We start from the raw sequence: 15,399 nt of genomic DNA on the forward strand, positions 1-15,399 counted from the left end.
GGATGTGCCCGCCCTCCTGCCCTTATTAAAGAGGGCGCCGCGCTCCCCGGCCTTCCCAATGGGGAGTGAAGGCGGAGAGGTGAGCGTGGCCCGGATGTGGGCGGGGCGGCGTTCCCGGATGTTGCGTCGCGCCGGCCGCCTGCGAGCGGGGAGCGGAGCGGAGCGAGCCAACATGGCGGCGCCGAGGCTGGGGCAGCCCTGAGGGAGGCCGGCCCTGAGGGAGGGAGGCCGCGGCACCCTCAGCCCAGGCAGCCCCGCGGCGCCAGCGGGGCCCGCGCAGCCGAGCGGCGGCCGAGCCGGCGGGCATGGCGGGGGAGGCCTAAGGGAGGCCTCGGCGGTCCCTGCGGGTGAGGGACGGGCCCTTCCCGGGCCCAGCAGCCTCCCGCCCCGCCTCGGCGCGGCCCGGTACCGGGCAGGGGCAGCGCAGGAGAGGCCTCGGGCGCCCGGGAATGGGGGCCTAGGGGCGGCCGCAGCGCCGTGGCCGCGGGGCCGAGCCGTTCCCCCGGGCAGTCTGCGGAGCCCCCGCCTCGGGCCGGCGGTCCCTCGCCAGCCCCCGCGCCCTGCCCTTCCCGGGGCTCTCCGCGGGCGGCCTTCCCACCGAGAGGCTTTGCAGAGGCGGGTGAGCCCCCGCCGCGGCGGCATGCCCCGGTGACGGGGAGGGCAGAACCGAGCGGGGCCTCGGGGCGAGCGGCGGCGAAGCCTGGGCCGCTGCAGATAACCCCGCTTTGGGGATTTAGCGTTGCGTTTTGGGAGCGTTAAGCTTCTGGGAGACTAGAGAGATTTTTGTGGGTTTTTTTTCCTTCTTTTTTTCACTATTTAAGACAAGTGTAGGCCAGCGCGGCCGTAGAGGCTGGGACAGAGCAGCCGAGCGCCCCGGTGGTGGGCCTGGCTTTCCAAGCAGGCTCTTTCCTGGGGCGTAAGCTAGTCCCAGGGAGCTGGCGGGGAGAAGACGAGTACTCTAATTGTGAGGAACGAGGAAGGAGAAGGTATGGGCTGAATTTTAAAAGAATAACCCAGTTCAGATGACCTTCTCTTGGCTTTTTTGTTAAGGTTTATCACTTAATCAGATCCAGTTTCTGGAGGAGTCGCTATACTAAGAAAGTGAGTTGAGGTTTAAGGTGTTCCGAGCACCCTGCCCATCGCCTAGGTTTGTGCGGGTGGAGTTCAGCCCTGCTGGTAAGAAGGGAACAGGGGAGTTAGTTCTTCAGGAATAGTGTCTTTAAAAAAAGAAATGGCCTAGAGAGCACAGGGTGAGTTCCGGAGTTTCCTTTTCCTCCTCCCATGTCAATAAATTATTAAGTAGAGGGGGAAAAAAAAGAAGGTTTTTTTGGGGAAATTTGGGTTGCTTCTGGCAAGTCGACCAGCTTTAACACTGACCGCCGATACCCGACTCTGGAAGTTTGGCTTCCCTGCTACAAGAGCCATACGTGAAACTCTCTGTAGGAGCTTCCGTGGTTTTGTTGGGTGGCTTGTTTTAAAAGTCAAGGAGAAAAGGGGATAGAAGACTTAAAACACTTGTGTGGCCGCTGCTCGAATTGTGGATATAAGCAGGACCAGAAGAACTCCTCGCTAAGGTGGGTGTTCCTATATGTATTTTTTTTTGATGCTCCCTCATGTACTAATGATTCGCCCATCCCTCTCCCGTAAGGAGCCAGTCGCCTGGGCCTTGCGCTGTCGGGATGGATAGGGAGAGGCTCCTCCTCTGTGCTTGGAGCCTGGCCTTGCCGAGATTTATATCTCTGGCCCGACGGGCGCCTGCCTGTGTTAATAACCCTGCGGTTGGCCTAATTGTCCTGGCTCGGCAAAGTTTGGGAGGCTCGGCTGCAGGTGAATCCTGATCAGGTGTCTTTTTGCTGATGGAAAGGGTGAGATTGGTAAAGCCGGCTGCGCCAGTGCCTCCCTGACAAGCCGCTGGGTGTGATCCAGGGCTCCGGAGGGGACCAGGCGGCGTGGCCCGGCTGACGTCGGCGGCGTGGCGTGGCCCCTGCCCGCGCTCCCGTTTCCATGGCTCGAGCGTCGCATGCGGTTATGCGCCGGCGTAGAGGAGGCTCGGGGAGAGCGGCCTCGGCGCCGCTGGGAGTTTCCAAGCTTTGGGATTTTATTTAGGGTATTCCTCTTCTCCCTGTCGGCGTGCGGCGGCTCAGGTGCCGTTCCTGGCTGCTGGTGGTGGTGGTGGTGGTGCTCCTTCTTGGCACCCCAGTAGTAACTGGAGTGGGGTGTTCCTGGGGGTCCCTTTGCCAGGGGCGGCCATTAGTGGTGTGTACATCAAGGCCATGGTTGCTTCTTGGTGGCAGAAATTAGACTGGGGGGTTAATTGAGGTGGTGGGAATTAGACAGGGTGATGAATGGAAGTGAAAAGCACTTTCTGCACTTAAAAATAAAAATCCCCTTCCCCCAACTAAACCCTACACCCAAAACCCCCCCAATCCTACCCTGAAACCACTGCTAGCACGACTGTGTTTGGGTCTGGCTCGTTCCCGTGGGGTTACGAATACTTTGACCGGTGACGCAGCGTGGCTGAACGCTTCCTCCTCCCCCGGCCTTCCCTGCCGTGGCGTGTCCAGGGATGGCCGCGCATGCTCCTCTTCTCCCGGTGAAATCAAGTGTGTTTTGCTGGGCTGGGGCCAGTGGGTTTCCTGTAATTACTGGTGGGTTTAGGGCTGTTTTTTCCCGCCCTATGGGTGTTACCGTGCTGGCTCAGACCCGCCGACCCACATACAAAGTGCTACAGAGGGAAGGTCAAAAAAACCCCAAAAACCCAGCCCCTGCAAAGGGGGTAATTATGGATTAATCTTATTTCTTCTCAGGTCCCTTTGATTGCTTCACCCTCTGCACAGCAGGAACCGTTTATATCCCCACTCTTGTCATTAATCCCTCTTGTCCTGTAGCGAGTTTGTCAGCTGAGGTTACCTGTCCCGCGGGTGTGATGCCTTGGGACGACGAGTGTGGTGGGATGGGTGTTGGAGCGGCCGCGCCACGGTCACTGCGGGCAGCGTCCCGTCCCTCTGCCGGCCCGGGAATCGGGAAGACTTGCCGACCGTGCGGCCAGGTGCTCGGTCCCACAAACAAGCAGCAGCCGAGCGGCCTTGGCGAGCGGCTCCCGAGCTCATGGGGCTGCGCTGGGTTCGCCAGGCTCCTGGGAGAGGAGCCGGCTGCAGGCGGAGGTTTGAGGTTGGGATGGCTGTCCCGATGGATGGGATCCATGCCCTCTGCTTGCCGTGAGCGTGCGGTGAGCTGCGGGGCGGCCGAGCTCCCTCCCGAAGAGGAGAGGGGAAGAAACACGTTTTTGGCGTGACGGCGACCGCAGGAGCTGTCGGGAGCAGAGCTGGGGTGAGCCGGGCGGCCGGAACGACTCCAGACTAATTGCCTTTTGCAAAGGCAGTTTCAAGCTGAAGGTGTCTGAAGGGGAGAGGAGGAAACCTCCTGGTTAAGTGCTGCTGGGGCGGCAAAACCAAAGCGTTTGGCTGTTTGTTTCTGTTTGCATTTCCTTCTCTTTGGTAATGGAGTGCATTGGGAAAGTCGGTGTTTGGGTTCTGGCTCTGCCTCGGGCTTCGCGCGGCTGCCGAGGCTCCGCGGTGCCGTTCATCCGGCTCTGCCGCGGCCGGTCCTCGCCAAGTCGAGCAGGATCGGGTCTGGTCTGCAGCGAAATGCGACTAGGTGTCTCCCTCGCATCTTTTTGCAGCGCGCCAGAGGGAGGAGGCTGGCATTGGGCTGCTCTGGAAAATTCACCTCAAAGCCAAATTTCAACTTGAAGTTAGTATTTGTGACTTCCGTGCCCATCCGGGCAGGAACGTGCTGTCAGGAGGTGGGTTTTTGTGATGGTTACCTGAACTTCAGTGTCAAAAATCCCCAGCATCCGCGTGGATTAAGTCAGATGTTTGAGTAAGGCTCGGACTGATTAACTGTGGAGCTTTGTAGGCACCAAAAGCTTGTTTTTCCTGTTCGCCTTCAATTATTTTACTGGTCCTGGAGCACTGCGGAAGGTGTCCTGAGGAAAGTCCCCTCCTGAGCGGGTGTGATGTGCTGCTCGTTTGTGCCGAGGGTGGGCAGGGGTCTTGTCGCTTCTGCCCTGGTACGGGAGAGCCACGGCACGATCGGCTAGCCAGGGCACAGGCAGCTCCTGTCTTCAGCTGGGAGATCGTTCCTGCTCCATGTGCTCACAATGGGGCCATTCCTTGAGGAAAATAAAAGGATTTTGGCGATTTTTAAAATGTATGTGCGCAGCAAAGCGCGCCAGCCTTCCGATCCTGTGGGTTTGGGACGGGAGGAGAGCCAAAGGCGAGGGGAAATGGGGATCTCTTCCAACTAGCGGCTGCTGGAATCCCCTGGTTGAAAATAAATTTAACAGCTTTTTGTGGTTTTGGGTGGTGCAGCTATAAGGAACTGCCCCCCGGGACTCAGTACTTCCCCCCTCCCTGTCGCGTCCCCCCCCCCCCCCCCGATTTCTTTCTGATGAATCTCTTGTTGTGTTCAAGCAGCTCAATGTCAAATTGCCCTTTTTTTTTTTTTTTTGCCTCCCTGGAAGAAAAATGCAATGTAATTCCAGGGTGGTTGGTACTCAGTAATCAAAAGATAGCGTCTGCCTAATTTCTGCCTTGGGTTTATGCAGTTCAGTGCCTGGCAAACCTGACTGCAGAAAAGTGAGCCATTTTAGATGAAATGCTATAAAAAGAGGGTTCCAGAGAGCAGCTGCTGGCGCTCGTGGCCCGGGTTTGGGTGGTTCCTCCCAGTTTTGTGGTGTGGGGCGTGTGGAACGGGCACTGCTTTGGGGACAGAGGTCTGGTTTCTGGGGCTGCCCTGGGAGATGTTGTGGTGTAAATATCCAGGCAATTAGCTGATAAGTGGGAGTGTGGGTTTATGTGCAGTTTTTTATCTCAGCGCTGCTTACAGGACACTGGGAAGAAAGCGGAGACCTTGCCCTGCACCTCCCGTGCTTGTTTCTTATGTGTTTGTGCAGAATATTTATAGCTCCCGCTGCAAAGCCCCGACCAGAGCGTGCGTGCAACACCTACAAACCGGGCGCCGGGGTGGGAGCGGAAGGAGAGCTGTGGGTGCGAGCTGAGCCACCGGGCTGTCAAACAAGTGGCGCGGGGGTTCATTTACTGGCAGACAGCGGTGCCACAGCACCAAAACCGGTCTGGATGCAGCCGGGGAGCCCTGGGCTCTTTACCGTCAGCTGGAGACGTGGCTTTCGGCAAACTCTTCGGTGGCTCTTGGTGTTTTATCCACTCGTAACAGCGACTGTCAAGACTAAGGGTTGTTTGCGTTAAATTTTGGTTTTTTAGACTTCTAGTCTGTGTTCTCACAGTTACCGTGTGCTGCCTGTCAATATTCTGCGACGACGCAGCTGCAGCTCCTGGTAAAGGCCTCTCTAAAACTTGGCTTTTGCAGGGTTTACAAGACCAGAGAAATGCATTCCCCCTCCTGGGATGTGCTGGGCTGCAGCCCAGCGCTCTGACTTCTCCATGGAGCTGATGTGGCTCAGTCCCCGGGACAGGAGGAGCTGCTGGAGAGGAACTGGGGTGCATTATTCTGATTTTTCTCCCCTTTCTCCTGCATGGAGATGGCTGCGGGCTGTTTGTACCAAGAAATATCTTTGCTAGAAGCTGTATTTAATGACCTTTCTACTTGGGGGGAACCTATATGGTATGCAGTGCCATCTCCTCCCCAGCTGGAGTAGTCAGAGCTGTGCCAGACTGATTCCAGAGCAGCAGTCACTCAACACGTTTTTAATTTAAGTTATTTGCATTTTACAATAGGAATTTAAAACCCCGCTGGTGTTAGATGGGTGGCCGCCGGAGTGGAGACGGGCCTTGTCGAGGACTCCCCGCTCCTCTGCTTGCCTGGGGCCAGAGCGTGAGTCACGGGCTGTGCCGGGAATAGACGGGAGATTCCTGCCGGTGTCCCGTGTTTACGCCGCCGCCACCTCACTGTTTTGGGAACTGTAACCAAGCAAAGCCGCTCGGCGGCGGCGCCGGCTGGGCTTGGGTGAGCTCTCGGAGGGGAGAGGGAGCTGTGGCCCGGGGCCACACGGAGCAGAGACCCACGACTTTGGGGCTGGACCCTCTCGGGAAAACCACAGGGGAGGTATGAGGCTGCGCTCTCGGCCTTTGTGCGGCTTCTGCTCTGGCATCCCGCGATGGAGGACGACTCCTGACCCAGTTACCCTAAAACGACGGCCCTCGGTAGTTTATATCTGTGATACAACAACGGTGTGACTCCCCTGCGTGGCACGCATGCCGGCACACCGAGGGTGTGCCCCTTTTGCCACCGGTGCTGCCGCCCGCCCTGAGCCTGAGACCCAGCTGCCGGCGCTTAAATGCGCTTTGGGGGTCCGCAGCCCCCTCCAGGCAGCTCTGGGGGTGCCCCAGCCTGCACCCAGCAAGCCGTGCTGTGCCGAGTGCCCCGAGCGACTGGCGTTGCTGAAGGGCTCGTCACCAGTTCCCAACGTGTCTCGCAGGTGACTCGTGCAGTGGCACGGTGCCGTCCCCGGCGTGGGACACCCGAGTGTCGCCCACGTGGCTGTGACAGCACTCGATTCCCAAAGAGGCCAGGCAAGGGCCACCATTCCTGCGGGCCCCTCCTTGTTTCAGCGGGGTGCGTGACTCCCTGCGGCTCTCTGTGAAGAAACTAAGCTGTCAGTGCCGCTGAAAGAGCCGGGTGACAGCAGAGCGATGAGGAACTTCCCCGGGGGGGGCCCGTAAGCAGGTGAGAAACCTGCTGAGACGAGGAGGGTGAGCCCTGAGTCGGCCGCCAAAGCCAGTCTGACAAGGCTCGCTCTCCTCTGACTTTGAAGCCGAACAGGTCGGGGCCTGCCGAGCGGCTGATTTGCCTTTCCCTTGATGTTTCGGCACAATACCGGTGGCTGTGCCGAATGGCTCCGCGCGGTTAGTGCCCGCTGGTGCGGCGGCGGCGGGTTTAGCTGGGGCTGCCGAGCCGCCCGCTCGGCTTTGCCGGGGGATGTAGGGATTCGTTTTGCTGGGGTAGAGGACGTCAGCCCTCACCTGGGTTGTGGTCTGGAGCCCTGCCACTGGGTGCCGTGGCTTGTGGGTGCTTCTGCCAGACCGTGTTCGGGTTCATAAGGTAACGTGGCAGAGGCCTGTCGGTGCTGGCAGAGCCTGGTGCTGTTGGTCTGGTACCCGACCCTCGATTTCTGGTGTCAGATGCTCCAGCAGAGGAGCGGGTGAGTCGCTGCCGAGCGTGGAGATGTGCTGGAGGGATGCAGAGTGGGGTTTCTAATCAAGTATTGATTAAAGCCTGTTGGCCCCCTTTGTCTTGTAGGATTGCAGTGCTAAAGCAGCCCCCAGCTCGGTGTGTGCTGGCAGCAGCGCGAGATGGCCGCCTTCAAACGGAGCCGAGCGCAAGCCTGGCCGGAGGAACAGGGCGACCGGGAGCACGGGCTCTACAGCTTGCACCGCATGTTCGACATCGTGGGCACCCACCTGACCCACCGGGACGTGCGGGTGCTCTCCTTCCTCTTCGTGGACGTGATTGACGATTACGAGAGGGGAATGATACGCAGCGGCCGGGACTTCTTGCTGGCGCTGGAGCGGCAGGGCCGCTGCGACGAGACCAACTTCCGACAGGTGCTGCAGTTGCTGCGGATCATCACTCGCCACGACCTGCTGCCGTACGTCACCCTCAAGAGGCGACGGGCCGGTAAGTGACACCGCTGGCGGCCTGGCCCGCTCCCTAACGAAGCTTGCTTCGTTATTCAGCCGTCTCCTGCTACTCCGCTGACGCCCTGGAGGCACGGTGGTTAAAGGAACCCAGGGCTTGGAAGGACAAACGGCTGCCAGGGCAGCAGGGAAATGCAGGCAGAGAAGGCAAAGGAGTGTTTTATAGGGTTTTAGCAAGCGCCCACACACAGTTTTGCGGGGTTAAAGCCTTGTTTCGTTTCTGGCAAGCACCGAGGTCTCCTTTAGCAGCAGAGAGCTGGGATTCCTGCTCCCAGCTCTCCCAGCTCTGTGCCTCCGACTCCCAGCTCTCCCAGCTCCCACTGCTTGTCTCTAGTTTTTAGGGAAATGCTCCTTCTGGCCCGAAGTCCCGCCTGGGGTGAGGTGCTGTGGGCAGCTCCAGGGCCGTGCCGGGGAGCAAGAAGGAGCCGGGAGGGTCGGGGAAGCTCGTGGCTGCTGTGCTCAATGTGCCGTTGGCTTTGGGGGAAACCCGCTCGTCCTCTCGGGGCCAAGGCAAGTTTGGGAAGGCGACCGATGTCCTCCCGAGCTGGTGCTGTCGGTCCCGCAGTGTGCAGTACACAGAGAGGCTGGAGTGAGGAACCCACGTCCAAATTCAGATATTTGGTTTTTTCCACCCATTTTCCAGTGGGGTGCCCCAAACCCTCCTCGTTTGGTCACCCCTTTTCCCCTTGCTTGCTTCTGGCTTGGAAACCCTGGCAGTGACCCAGCCCTTTGGATCTGGGTAATTTGGTGGGTTTTCAGTCACTTCATGGAGCTGCCAGGCTGAGCTGACCCCTTGCCCTCCACCAGCTCAGCCCCGTGCCTTTTTTTTTTTTTACTAAAAACCTCAATTTACAGTTCAAAGAGCCTCACCCAAATTAACCAGAATCAGAGGAGTCACGAAGGAGAGCGCACTTGTTGCAGGGGATGCATAAGGCAGCCGCTCCAGCAGGATTCAACCTCTGAAATTTGCATCTTTGCTTTAAATTAGGATAATTTTGCTTTCTTGGCAGTTCCAGGCTGCTGAGTCTCCCCGGTTTCTGCTCGCAAGTAGAGGCAGGCATTAAAAACTCCCCATTTTTTGGGAGGGGGTGAGAGGAGGGACACCAGCGCTGGTGTGAGCAAACCCTTTGAGCCTGGGGCTGTGGCCAGGAGCGTGGTCCCGTGCTGCCTGCAGCCCTACCCTGTCGGGAGGAAACGGCATCGTGCGGCTTGAAAATTAACAGGGCTTTTTTATTTTTTTTTTTGCTCAGTCGCTTCTTAACCAGCGTCAGGCCGGGCGTGCTGCCTTGTGCCGCTCCGAAACGCCGGAAACTTCCAGCCCTGATGGGCCTCGTGGGATGGAGCCCGAGCACAGGGCAGCCCTGCCTGCACCTGCAACCCCGCCTGTGCGGGCTCAGTCCGGACGCCACGAGGATTTTCCTCTTATCCAGCCGTTTCTGGGAGCTGGGAGCGTGCTCTCTGCCCTGTGTGCCCGTCGCGGACGTGGCTGTGCCGGGGCGGACCCCAGCCTGCTCCTGTGCCGCCGCTGCCAGCTCAGCCCCTTGCAGGGCAGCCGGCACCGCGGCTCCACACAAGCAGGCGATGGGAGGCTGTTTACTGGTGCCGGTGTAATCATCCGGCGCTCTTCCTCTGCACCGAGCCAACAAAAACTAGAGGAAAAGGGAAAGCGGCGGCGGGCGGGTGCGTTACACAGCCCAGCTGTGCGGTGCTTGGATTCGGGGAGGTTGGTGGTGATGCCGATTCCACGGGGCGCATGGATGGATCCGTGGCTCTGTCCCCACCGGTTTGTGTAGGGTTTGGGCGTGCTGGAGCATTATTTTTGTGTCTGTTGAGCGGCTTTTTGCTCATTGGGTGCAAAAATCCCAACTCAAGGGGCATTTGGCTGCTGTATCTCCCTCAGCTGACGCCAGGCGGGCCGTCCCAGAGTCAGGCTTTGGTGGTTTCAGGGTGAGACGGATGGACTGATGTTGAAGCGTGGCCGGAGGTCGGCGTTCGCATCTCCGTACGCCGCTGTCGTGCGAGGACCGATGCTCTGTACCCGTGAGATCTCGTTCTTGCGATGTCTCCAGCCACGCTTGGGTGGAAACGGTTTAATTAAATGCGCAAAAATAGCATTTCAGAAAGCTTTATTAAGAAAGGCACCTTAGATGTGGTTTATAATGCGCAGCGCTTTGCATTTAAAGAGGAGGGATTGGTTGGTTAAAGGAAGTCTGCTCCGGACTCAACGAGCTGACGCTTGTTGCTGGTTCCCGTGTCCTTCCAGACCTCGAAGCAGCCAGGAGGTCTTGTCTCCTTCTGCCTCATTCGTATTCATGGCTCTGAAAAGTAGGAAAACCCCATCCCCAATTGGCTCAGCGCAGCTGGGGCCAGCTGGGTGAAGGTGGAGAGTGGTGGAAGGAGCCAGGGAGACCCGCAGCCTTGGCAGGCTTCGGTCTGGCGGGGATGGGAGGGGCCCTGCCCAGGGACGGGCAGTGCTCTGAGCTCACCGAACAGGACAAAAACAACCTGCAGAAAGTGTCCCGGCCCTCAAAAAGAACTCGTTTCACCCCATAATCTTTGCACAGCAGCTGCTTCTGCTCAGCAGCTTGACTCTCCTCAAAACCCTGTGTCCTGCCAGGGTCTTACTTTAAAAGTTTGATCTGCTAAAGCTGGGTAAATAACATAGGCTTAACGTTTCGCCAGTTTATCCTAAAGTGTTTGAAGCAGCTGGGTCCGTCCCAGGGGCCTGGAGGTGCCACCATCCCCCCCGGCTCTGCTCTGCCGGGGCTGCGGCGGAGGAGGAGGAGCGGTGGCTGCTCCCCCAGGCCTTTGCTCAGACTGACACGAGCCGTGGGAGCTCGTGTAGGGAGCAGGGGATGACTCTGGGGCTGGTCTGAGCGATCGCCAGGTACGTACGGCCCGGTACCGTGCCGGCACGGCGTCCGCCGCGGTGCAGGAACGTGCTGGAGGCGCTTCCCGCCTTGGCGGAGTTTCTCCCCGGGGGACTGTGTGTGTCCCGGTCCGGGTGTGGGGAGTATCTATGGTAACAAATGGAAACGGCCTTTCCTGCGCCTCGGGTGGGAGGGCTTGGCTCCCAGACCGAGATTTTCCGAGAGGGCTGGCTGGAGAAATGGCCACTCGGGGGATGCAGAGCAGCCTACGCATGGGTTCGCACCCACCACGTCAGGAGAGGCCTGCCCTGGTCTCCCCCCGAGGGGACCCCTGGTCCCCCCTTCCCCCCTGAAGGGACCCATGTCCCCTCTCTCTTGCAGTGTGTCCGGACCTGGTGGACAAGTACCTGGAGGAGACGTCCATCCGCTATGTGACGCCCCGGGCTCACAGCGAGGCAGAGCATGGGCTCGGCCACCCCCATAAATCAGGTGGGTGCAGGCCCACTCAGGGTTCGGTCCGGGGGGATTCATCGGGACTGTCCCGCTGGGAGCGCGGGGACTCGCCTCTGCTGGCGGTGACGGCTCCGTCACCACTGAAGCGACGTCTGACCCTGCTGCCACAACCCCCACAGTTCGGGGGACGATCGAGCGCAGGGTTTGGCGTCCCTTTCCTGAGCCGTGGTGCTGCGGGGAGGCTGCTCAGTTTCGGGGTGTAACTTGGGGTTCCCCTCTCAGGGCCTGTGCCGGCTCCTGGGGCTGCCAGGCGCCCCGTGGGACCAGCGCCCCGGGACAGGGGGCACAGCTGGGAGGTGACAGCGGCGTGGAAGGGAGGGGAGGGCTGGAGCTCGGTCTCGGGGATGGAGCAGAAGTGCTCAAAGGCAGATTTGGAGTGTAACCAGCGAGGGCGAGTGGCCCCGAGGGCTTCGGCAGGGCCCAGAGGCTCCGCTGAGGTGTCCCCAGTCAGAGAGCCGGGGGACTCAGCGTCCCCTGTCCTCTCCCTGCACAGTGCCTCCCCACCACCCCGTGGTCTGCTGCTCCTCCGCGGGACCCCAGATCTGTACCAAGAGGCCCGGCCGCGGCAGGACCCTCCTCAGCAGCCAGCGCAAGAGGAGGAAGTCGGCGACGCCGGACCCTAAGGAGAAGCAGACCTGTGGTAAGAGCCTCTGGGGAGGGTCTGGGAGGGGGGTTGGGGGTTCCTGGCCCCACGCCGGAGCGCTCACCACCCTCCCTGCTTTGCACAGACATCCGCCTGCGAGTCCGAGCCGAGTACTGCCAGCACGAGACGGCGCTTCAGGGCAACGTCTTCTCCAACAAGCAGGACCCCTTGGAGCGTCAGTTCGAACGCTTCAACCAGGCCAACACCATCCTGAAGTCCCGGGACCTGGGCTCCATCATCTGTGACATAAAATTCTCAGAGCTCACCTACCTCGACGCGTTCTGGCGCGATTACATCAACGGCTCTTTGCTGGAAGCCCTCAAGGGCGTCTTCATCACGGACTCGCTCAAACAAGCCGTGGGCCACGAAGCCATCAAACTGCTGGTCAATGTGGATGAGGAGGATTACGAGGTCGGGCGCCAGAAACTCCTGAGGAACTTGATGCTGCAGACGGCTCCCTGACGCCCGGCGGCTGCTCGGTGGGATCCAAGCTTTTTCCTTCTCTTTATTTTTCTGTTTGTGTTTTTTTTGTTTTGTTTTGTTTTTTTTTTAAAAAAAAAAAAAGAAAAGATGATCGAAACCCCCGCCCGGACTGTGCAACTCTGGGTTTGGAGCCGCGGGGAGCACTGGAGGCATACGTGTTTCCTCACCCCTTTCCTGTCCTGTCACCTCCTCTCGCTTTTTTCCTTTCTCTTTTATTTTGTATTCATTAAAAACAACAACAAAAACAAGGCAAAAATCCTGCCTGGGGCACGTCCGTGATGGGGCTGGGTGAGCTGGGGGGCTCGGCGGAGGTTTGTACGGGGGTGGGCTCGGCCCAGTGGTGCCTGCGCCGGGTTTGGGGGTGGCGTTGTCCCCCTCCCACCCTTGTGTCGCTGTCCCTGGGGCCTCTGCGTGCTGGGGGATGCCCCGTGGGCAGCATCACCCCTGATTCTCCCTCAAATAACACCCCCCCCATTGCCTCAGTGGGTTTCTCAGGAGTAAAACTGTCCCCTTGCTGGGCTGTGTCCCCACGGCGTCCCCTGGACCATGTGCCTTCGTGTCCCCCTCCCCTGCGGGGGCCGGGGGGGAGGACCAGTGCCGAGGGATGCCCCGAAATCTTCTGCCTGTCCCTTCTGCCTCTGCCCTCCCCTCTCCAGCTGGCAACTGGGGCAAACTGGGGCAAGGGGCGGGCTGGGCGGTGTGATCTGCCTGTTGCTGGCAGCAGGCAGCCGAGCCTCTGCCTGCACGGGTTGGAGGGCGGCCGGCAGCGTGCGGTCCTTGGCCGCCCAGCCCAGGCGCCCCGGCCCAGGAGAGCCGCCAGAATGGCTGCTCCCCGCCCCCCCCCCCCCCCAAGCTGCTGCCTGTGGCTCCTCAGAGGGGATGTTTTGGTTTTCCCCCCCGCCCCCCCCCCCCCCCCCCCCCCCCCCCCAACTTCCATCCTGGTTTTGTGGTGTTTTCTCACCGTCTCTGCTCAGCCGCCGGTGGGTGCGCACCCCCTCCAGGGTGGGGGCAGCCCCCCGGGACTCGTGGTGCTTGTGGCCCCCCGGGGCGCGCAGCCCCGTCCCCCGCTTACGGACAATTCTGGCACAACTTGGTGTAATTTCTGTGACTTCTGTATTTTTTAAATTTCAATATAACGGTCATATTCCCTCTGTAGCTTTTGGGTTTCTTGAAATAAACATCTACTGCAGCGCCTGGCTCCTTCCTTCCGCCCTTGCCTGCGCCAGGGGACCCCAGACCCCCCAAGCAGTGTGGGGGATACCGAAAAAGAGAGGGGGAGACATGACACCCTCCTGGCTGTGGCATGGGGAGCCCTGAGCGCAGCTTGCTGCCGCATTTTGGGGAGAAACGGTCTGAAACCGAGTGGATGTGGCCCTGCTCTGGATTTGACCGTAGGAGGGCGGGGCTCACGGCGCCAGCCCCACCGCTGCCACGCTGCCGTAGAGGTCGGTCCGGCGGTGGCCGTGCACCGGGATCTCCTGGCGGATGCGGTGCAGGTAGTCGAGGTCGATCTCAGCGTAGCAGAGCCCGGGCCCCTCGCGGCACTGGGCCACCACGGCGCCCCAGGGGTCCACCACCAGCGCGTGGCCGTAGGACGTCCGGCGCTCGTGGTTCTTGCCAGTCTGGGCGGCCGCCACCACGTAGCACTGGCTCTCGATGGCCCGGGCCCGCAGCAGCACCTGGGGGGACGTGGCACTGCCGGGACGTGGGGCAGGGAGCGCGCTTTGGGTGGGGGCGCTGCGGCCGGGCTGCCCCTTCAATACCCAAAAGAGAGGCTTTTTATCTTAAATTTGCCCCCCTCAGCTGCAGGATTGCCCTCCCTGCTTGCTTGCTGCTGCAGATGATTGGGGTGAGGGCTCAGCCCCAGCTGACAGCCCCAGCTGACAGCCCCCAGGGCGTCCCCAGCCCCACAGGGGACAAGGGACGAGCGGAGCCGCCTGGGTGGGGGCTCAGGGTGGCGGGAGAGGCTGGAGGTGCCGGGGCTGAGCTCACCTCCCAGTGCGCCGAGCCCGTGGGGACGGTGAAGGCCGAGGGGTAGGTGAGGATCTCGGCGCCGGCACGCCGCAGCGCCAGCGAGATCTCGGGGAAACGCAGGTCGTAGCAGATGGCGAGGCCGAGCTGTGAGGATGAGGAGGGGATGTCAGTGAGGGCACGGTGCCTGGCCCCGGCGGGCTCTGGGCAGAGGCGAGGGGATGCAGCACTCAAGCCAGGGGAGACCCTCGCCTGCAGGGACCCCCGAGGGTCCCCAGAGGCACCCGTCGCCCCATACCTTCCCCGCCGGCGTGCTGACCGGGGCCACGATCTCGGCACCGGGGTTGGTGAAGCTGCTCTCCTTCATGGTGACGCGTCCCTCCAGCTCCACGTCACACAGGTGGGTCTTTCTGTAGGCGGCTACGAGGCGACCTGGGGACAAGAGAGTGCAAAGGGGGGGCACCTGCGGGGGCTGGGGACCCCCGGTCAGCAGGGCTGGGGGCTCTCACCTGCGGGGTCCAGCAGTGCGTGGCAGTTGTAGATGCGCTGCGTGGTTGGCCAGTCCTGGCCACGCTCGTGGAAGCCACCGAGGGACAGCCACACGCCACAGTCCCTGGGGAGAGGGACCGGGGGTCACCATGGCTCCACTGGGGACAGGGATCCTGCAGCCAGCACCTGCGGCTGCATCACCGCCACCCCAGTAGTCTGTGGGACGAGCACGGGAGTCCTCCCGTCGGTACCTGGCCAGCTCGGCGTAGCGTCCCATGAGGTCCCCATCCAGTCCCTCAGCCAGGCTGAGGGTCTGCGCCGTGTCGGAGCCGATGTAGTCGAAGCCCTCGGGGAGGAAGACGAGGCAGGCGCCGCGATGAGCCGCCTCCCGCACCAGCCCGGCGCAGGCGGCAAAGTTCAGCTCCTTGTCAGGCGTGGAGGTGACCTGGCCCACGGCCACCAGCGGCTTCAGCCCCGGGGGACCCGCCATGGCGCAGGGCGGGCGCGGGGAGCTGTGGCACAGCACGAACGTCGGCCCCGGGGACGCCGGCAGCCCCATGGGGACCACGGCTGCCCACAGGGCCACCACGGGTCACCCCCCTGCGGCCACCACGGGCCAGTCTCCGCATGCCCAGGGTACCTGCCCGGGGTATCGGAGCCGTGCAGGCGTCTCGGGGTGCAGCGCGGGGCCGGGAGCAGGCAGCGCAGCGGGGTCCAGGGCACCGCTCTCAGCCTAGGGCAGGGGGGTCCC

At 61.1% G+C, this 15,399-nt stretch overlaps 2 protein-coding genes across 2 annotated transcripts; one reads left to right on the forward strand and one right to left on the reverse strand.

Annotated features, from left to right (window-relative positions):
• The first annotated feature begins 106 nt into the window (after positions 1-106).
• DEDD (death effector domain containing) lies at positions 107-13,378 on the forward strand. The gene is made up of 5 exons (XM_075075292.1): positions 107-1,574; positions 7,282-7,659; positions 10,931-11,038; positions 11,556-11,702; positions 11,791-13,378. Exons 2-5 carry the CDS (start codon positions 7,335-7,337, stop codon positions 12,165-12,167), a joined length of 957 nt encoding a protein of 318 aa, XP_074931393.1. The 5' UTR covers positions 107-1,574; positions 7,282-7,334; the 3' UTR covers positions 12,168-13,378.
• NIT1 (nitrilase 1) lies at positions 13,100-15,393 on the reverse strand. Its single transcript, XM_075075294.1, has 6 exons — positions 15,289-15,393; positions 14,900-15,160; positions 14,669-14,772; positions 14,458-14,591; positions 14,181-14,306; positions 13,100-13,867 (listed from the first exon to the last, which is right to left on the reverse strand). The coding sequence occupies exons 2-6, from the start codon at positions 15,136-15,138 to the stop codon at positions 13,595-13,597; spliced, it is 876 nt and encodes a 291-aa protein (XP_074931395.1). The 5' UTR covers positions 15,139-15,160; positions 15,289-15,393; the 3' UTR covers positions 13,100-13,594.
• Between the last annotated feature and the right edge of the window lie 6 nt (positions 15,394-15,399).

Source organism: Phalacrocorax aristotelis, chromosome 25 (assembly GCF_949628215.1).
Source record: "Phalacrocorax aristotelis chromosome 25, bGulAri2.1, whole genome shotgun sequence".
Classification (NCBI taxonomy): domain Eukaryota; kingdom Metazoa; phylum Chordata; class Aves; order Suliformes; family Phalacrocoracidae; genus Phalacrocorax; species Phalacrocorax aristotelis.

Excerpts from the sequence above, each read along its gene's own strand:
- DEDD (XM_075075292.1), top strand. The coding sequence starts at position 7,335 with ATGGCCGCCTTCAAACGGAGCCGAGCGCAAGCCTGGCCGGAGGAACAG. Across the intron at positions 7,660-10,930 it reads CCTCAAGAGGCGACGGGCCG|TGTGTCCGGACCTGGTGGAC; the intron begins GTAAGTGACACC and ends TCTCTCTTGCAG. Across the intron at positions 11,039-11,555 it reads CGGCCACCCCCATAAATCAG|TGCCTCCCCACCACCCCGTG; the intron begins GTGGGTGCAGGC and ends CTCCCTGCACAG.
- NIT1 (XM_075075294.1), bottom strand. The coding sequence starts at position 15,138 with ATGGCGGGTCCCCCGGGGCTGAAGCCGCTGGTGGCCGTGGGCCAGGTC. Across the intron at positions 14,307-14,457 it reads TCAGCACGCCGGCGGGGAAG|CTCGGCCTCGCCATCTGCTA; the intron begins GTATGGGGCGAC and ends TCATCCTCACAG. Across the intron at positions 13,868-14,180 it reads CGGGCTCGGCGCACTGGGAG|GTGCTGCTGCGGGCCCGGGC; the intron begins GTGAGCTCAGCC and ends ACGTCCCCCCAG.